Source organism: Lissotriton helveticus, chromosome 2_1 (genome assembly GCF_964261635.1).
Source record: "Lissotriton helveticus chromosome 2_1, aLisHel1.1, whole genome shotgun sequence".
Lineage (NCBI taxonomy): Eukaryota > Metazoa > Chordata > Amphibia > Caudata > Salamandridae > Lissotriton > Lissotriton helveticus.
Genome location: NC_136059.1, coordinates 328,041,002 through 328,047,721, shown reverse-complemented (window position 1 = coordinate 328,047,721; position 6,720 = coordinate 328,041,002). Strand labels below are relative to the sequence as shown.

General features: G+C 41.0%; 1 protein-coding gene across 2 annotated transcripts in view; it reads left to right on the top strand.

Annotated features, from left to right (window-relative positions):
- Positions 1-546: 546 nt before the first annotated feature.
- ADAMTS12 (ADAM metallopeptidase with thrombospondin type 1 motif 12) overlaps positions 547-6,720 on the top strand; it is a 2,873,463-nt gene continuing 2,867,289 nt past the window's right edge. For both annotated transcript variants that reach the window (XM_078677277.1, XM_078677276.1), the window contains exon 1: positions 547-706. In XM_078677277.1, the coding sequence (XP_078533403.1) occupies positions 631-706 (76 nt within the window). In that variant the 5' untranslated portion in view covers positions 547-630. The remainder of the gene's footprint in view (positions 707-6,720) is intronic.

The window sequence follows — 6,720 nt, the reverse complement described above, 5'->3', positions numbered from 1 at the left end:
GACAGTAAATCTGCCATAATGCCAGTTCATCCATAGACATAGCCTTCACTCTCATTGTGGAAGACCATCCACAACATTTAGAAATCTCCCCCTGCCTGGCAGAATTCCCTTTATCTCAGAGCATCTGCCTGCCATCCCGCCACTGTGAGGAAAACATTACATTTTATTTCAGCAATATGGAAACAGTGCTGTGTAGGGTAGACACATTAATAGACTTTATGATATAGGCTTTAAGTTAATTAGTTATGGTTTTGATAACTGACAGGTTCCAGCATGCCTTCATTTTATTACCTTCTCGTAATGTAATGTAATGATGATAAGTAATTTTACTACTAAAGATGAATTAAATCCATTTCCATCAATTCTCTATGCTTATTAATACTGTTTGTGTGATATCAATTATGAGTTGAAATATCATATGCTGTAGTTGAATGGAATGTGTGTATGTATTGTTGCTATGTTTTTAAGGATCTTATAGTATCTTAAATACATTTTGATAATTCATTTACACATATTGAATGTTTTTTGCAGGCAGGATATTTCAGACTGCCACATGGAGAGTATTTTATTGAACCTGTTCAGAAATATACAACTGAGGAAGGAACAGAACATCCACATGTCATCTACAAGATGCAGCCTCCTGAGGACACACATAGGCATCGCCGATCGGTAACCAAAAGGAGGAGTTCATCTTGTGGTGCTGACGGTAGGCCAATAATACTGTTTCACATTCTGATAAAAGCAAGGACTTCTGTAAAATTTCATGCAGCTAATCTAAGTGTTCTAATAGGTTTCTGTCTTGAGAAATAGGCAGTATCTTTATTGATGGAGACTGTGCAATATTCATTGAGATCTGTACCTATGTACAGAGAGGTAATCCTGTTACAATGTGGATCCAAGGTTTTTATCCCTTTGCACTCTTTTGTAGCTGAGATAAGGTTTAATTTGACCTATTCTAAAATTCCTATTCTTTTCTAATTCTAAAAATAACTTCTTACCCATAAGATTAATTCTGAAATGGTGGTATACAAAATAATATAGGATGATAGCCTGCTACTTCTTCCCTAGTTCAAAAACAGTAATTTTAGGTATTCTAAAAGAGAGTCCAAGTATGAACGCATTTATATAATAACACATTTATCAACTTAATTGAATATCTCACGTGCTCAAGAAAAGTGAAAGTTCACTTAACATTACTTTTATTGAGCTTAAAGGCCGCACAAATTCACTAACATAACTTTCTCATATGTGCAAATATTAGAAGTGGGTCTGCCTTACAGAATTTCTAAATGCTTATCATAATTGGAAAAGATTTGTGAACCCATAGTAAATGAAACTTTCAGTGCTGGTAAGTGAAGGAAACAGAAGTGAATCAAGGTGCTATGGCATGCATGTTTTGCATGTGAGTTTAATTCGCATACATGAATATGATTTTTGCGTGTCTATGTGCAAATAGATTCTGTGGGTCAACAAATTCTAGTGGAATTTTGGCTTGTACCCTGTTCATCTTGAATGTGGTCCTCATCCTAATGTAGAGCCCTGTCTTTTGTTTGTGAAAATCAACTTATTTTACCAATGGTATGATGAAGAACCTGGGACTTTGAACCTATTTCCATTCAGTGTGTAGAAATCAGCTATGTCTACCAAACAAACAGTAGATGAAGTGAGCATAAGAAAATTTTTAAATTTTCTTCTTCTTCTGGGTTATTGTGTGAAGTGCATATGGTTATTGTCATTAGTTTTAACAGGCAGGTGACAGTTTAAATAATTATTGCAATGTGCATTAAGGCAGTATATCAGTGGTCCTCATTTGGTACATGAAGGTACATAAAGGAGGGATTAACTGTTGTCAACAAGTGGTAGGTGTTAGATCTGGGGGTCTCTAATTGGCAATGGTATTCACCTTTGTCCAAATAGGGACCCTTACTTCTAAGTCAGGATAAGGGGATTACACTCCTTAATAACCCCTGCTCACCCCCTTGGTAGCTTGGTACAAGAAGACAGGCTTATCTCAGAGGCAGTGTGTTAAGCATTTGTGAATATACACAGTAATACAGTGAAAACACTACAGATGGACAAAACACAGGTTTTGTAAAAATAAGTATTCTTTATATAGACTTAACACAAGACCACAAACGACAAAAATCCACAATACTACACTTAAGACTGCTTTAAAGATGATCAAAGTTACTTAGTTTAAGTTGATGATAAATGCGACAATGTTCTCAACAAAGTACCTGGATGCGTAACGCAAAGTAAACAAAAGGCTCGCAAAAGGGGAGATGTGTAGGTTCCATGATCCGGGGGAGATGATGCGTCGTGCCTCAATGCTTGCGCAGAGTAGGGGATGCGTCGTTATCCTAACCGGTGCGGAGGTGATGCGTAGATTTTCGGCCTGCAGGCCCGTTGCGGTGCGCAGGATGGCGCCTTAATGCGATGCGATGATCTTGTTGCTATGCGAGAAGACGGCACCCTTGATGCGGCAATCCAATGACGATGCGATGACGCCCTGGCAGCCTTGCGACGACTCTGTACTTTGGAGCCGCGACAGGCCCTGTGATGCGCTTCTCCGGTGATGCCATGACAGCTCTCTCGATGCGTCGCGCTTCTCCGGCGATGCGACAGCAGACAGCTTCGATGAACACACGTTTCCAGGGATATGCGACGAACTCTCGCTTCTCCAGCGCTGCGATGATTTCAGCTGCGGTAGCGACACGCTTCTTCTCGATGCGTCGCGCTTCCAGCTCCCAGCGTCACGCAAGTGACTGGAGTCAGAATTCCCAGCAAGGAAATTCAGGAGGGAGCTGGGGGTGAAGTCTTTTGGCCCTGAGACTTCAGCAGGAGGCAAGCACAGTTCAAGCCCTTGGAGAATATTCTGCAGATGTAAGTCCTTACAAAGTTCCTTCTCCTTTCCCTTGGCAATGAAGCAACCACTGCAGGTCAACCCAGCAAACAGCACACTGGCAGAGGGGCAGTAAAACGTCTGCAGCTTCCTTGGTTCTTCTCCTTGGCAGAAAGGTTTCTTGTCCAGAAGTGATCTAATTTATTGGGATCAGGGTCCCAATATTTATACCCCAACATCCTTTGTTCTCTGAAGGCAGAGAGGTCTCTGCCTAGTCCAAACCAGTTCCTGAGCACTTTCTTTACATGACTCTCTTCTTCCTTTCATTATGCAGGGCAGAGACATCAGTCGCCCCACAGGAAGTGGAGCCAGCACAGGGGAGGGAAGATACAGCTCTGGAGCACTCTGTTGACAGGATTCCTCCTCTCCTTTCACAGTGCAGGGCAGAGACATCAGACAAGCCACAGGAGGTGGAGCCAGCCCTATTCAGGTCCCAGGTGCAACCCCTCCCTCCCATCTAGATGCAGATCTCTCTATTCACCACTGGGCTGCCCCAGCCTGTCTCCTGGAATCCCCCAGCCCTGTCACTCACAAACCCAGACAAGGAATACACAACCTAGCAGAGGCAGGTCTGGACTGTTAGGCAAGAAAATACCTACTTTCTAAAAGTGGTATTTTCAGACACAGTATATTAAAACCAACTTTACTAAAAGATGTATTTTATTATTCTGAGTTCAGGCATACTAAATTTGAATTTCTACCATGTTCCCTGAGTCACTTAGGATTATACGAATGTAATAATCTAACTGCCCATTCTGGCCTATGGAGAACAGTTGGCCTTCAATAGTGAAAAACGAAAATGGATGTAATTCACTATTAGGACATGCCACACACATCAGAGCATGTCCTACCTTATACTTACAATGCACCCTGCCCTTGGGCCTACCATAGGGGTGTCTAATATGAAGCAAAGGGAAGGTTTAGGGACTGGCAAGTGGGTGCACTTGGCCAAGTGGACATGGCAGTGCTAGACTGCACATAGGCCTTGCAATGGCAGGCCTGAGACACACTTTACAAGCTGCTTCTGTGGGTGGCACAACCAGTGCTGCAAGCCCACTAGCAGCATTCGATTTACAAGGCCTGGGCACACATGGTGCACTGTACTAGGGGCTGACAGGTAAATCAAATAACCCAATCACGGAATTTCCAATTAGTACATCAATTTAACACAGGGAACACTGACACTGTGGCACTGATTAGCAATGGCACAGTGCCCACAGCATAAAACCAGCAAAAACATATCAAAACAGAGGAGGCAATCCGTCAAAATGGAAGGGAGACTCACGCCAATGATGCCAGGTCTAACAGTAGGGAACATGTGTTAATTGAGCATATAGAGGGAAAAATACTGGTATTACTGCTATGATAAGAATATGTGTGGCTAGAAGTAAGCAAGGCAAAAGATGTGAAATAAATTGAAGGAGTATAATAGCCATTGGTTTGGGACAAAAAGTAGCATCTCCTTTACAGTTGATAACAATGCTATGATGTGTTATAGATTATATACATGTTGACTATTGTAAAAGCTTCCTGAGACTGGAAGAAGTTGTATGATGGAGTAGGTTGTGTGAAAGAACTGGTAGATGATGAATTCATTCGGTCACAGGATCTATTTGGAACTTCTCATATCAAAAAGTAGGCAAATAATTGTTGGTTTAGTTTCTGGTAGCCAGCCATAAAAAGGTGCAGACTTTGAGCTGTTTTAGATATGTTTGAAATCTTGTATTGTTTTGCCCAGTGAAATTTCCTTTGCGGAAGTGGATTAGGGTACATGGGATTGGATGTTCCGTGTTGTTGATGGAAGACAAAAATGTATCCCGGAGTTAGTAGCCACAGGATGAAATAGTGAGGAGGGAAGCAATATTTTGTCCAAGAATTATATCTAGTTTGTAACTTAGGAAATGGTAGGCTTTGTGCATAAAAGCAGCATGTGGTGTAAGTCAGTGGAATGGAAGGATGGGGGTCGACTGGCAGAGTATCCTGTTTGTGTTGAATATAGTCTTCAGATTAATAGCACATCTTGATGCTATTCTGTATAGCGAGTCAACTCAAGAATTCGCTGGTTCAAAAGGACTGCTATGTTGTACAAATCCAATCTTCACTTCACAATGCACATAATGTACCTTGTTACCATATTTTCTCATTTCAGTAAGCCTTCTGTAAGCCTAATTGCTTGCCAGGGTTGTGTGAAATCTAAACCCACGATTCCAAACATGTTAAAAATGAATTTAATTTCTCTGAATGCGCAATAGAAATCTACCTCAAAAATGTCAATTCATATTTGTCACAAAAATTGTTACTGAAAATAAATCTGTAAACATTAACTTTGTTGTTATTTTTTCAGCAAAACCGTTGAATGAATTAAATGTCAATTGATGTGTGTTTCCTCCTGAACACTTAGTTTTGCCGAATTCTGGTCTTGCAGGTTTGCAAGAAAAAGTCTGAAAATATGATGTCATGTCATGAAATGTGCAATTGAGCTTGGAAATTCATGAAGTTAATGTGAATAAAACCTTGCAATTTTGCATGCATAAAATAATTGTTTTAGCACACCAGAATTCTGCAACTGGGGCTTGCCTGGTTGATTCCAGGCTGCCTTTGACAGCTTAAGAGAGGCTTAGGACACAAACCATTGCTCAAAGTATTTGCTTCGTTTGGCTAAGCAGCAGAAAGGGGAAGCTGAGCTTCATAAATATTATGTTGATTCTGCTCAGGTTGTCTGGCTTGAATGCTCTTTCACTTCCTTCCTCATTCATGGGGTGTACTGGTGAAGCAGTAAATAGTATTCTTGTCTTTTTATAATTAGTTCTTTCCCTTTAGGCATTCATTTACTCACGCAGCATCATGTATGCACGGCACATATCTCCATACAGATTACTGAGCCTTCTCTGATTAGCTTTTCTTTTTGGTGTACACACACTGAGAATCCTACTGTCTTCAGTGCCAGGCTAGAGGTGTGAAGCTGCCTTTATGTTATTGTCCTTATTATAATTTGTACTTCTATTTCTCACATACCATTACCCATCACACTGCCAGGCGATGGGTACTGTAACACAATAGCAACATATCAGTGATCATCACATGATATGAAAACACTTCCAAATAGACTCAGTACACTTACAACCAATCACTCTTAACTGTGCAGCTTGCAATTCAGTGTGTAAGTGCTTCAGTGCTACCCACAGGGATAGTGACCGCTATAGAAATGCTACAATACAATATAATACAATGCAGTGCAATACAATAGAGAGAAATGTTCCTCTCCGGAAGGGTAGACATGCTGAAAAAGCTCAACAAATTCACCAACTGATACTCCTGCCTCCAAGACATATCTGGTTTAAAGGTAGGGGTGTGTAAAGTTACTACTAAGTGGATCTCAATGTACTTCAACTCCAAATTCTAATAATGACAGGTTGTGGTCAACATCTCAGCAACTCTGATGGTCAGCACATGGGGACCAAGTATTCAGAAATCAGTAATGCTAGTCAGAGGCATTGCAGTCAAGATACAAATTGTTGATGGCAAGCACGTATCAAGAAAAGTGCAAACAACATCTGGCGTAGAACAGGGCTGCAAGCTTGCAGCCCTTATTTTTAACTTGTATCTGGCCGATCTTTCATCTGAATTGGATGGGCAGATAGCTCATGCCCGAGCATTGGAGGACGACCAATGTCGCACATTCTATATGCGGATGATCTTCTGCTGTTCAACAATACTCAAATAGGCATTGAAAGGCTGCTTAATTCCCTTGGCACTTATGCAGATAAGAATGTCCTGGAAGTCAACTACAACAAAACTAATGTGATGGCTTGTAATCG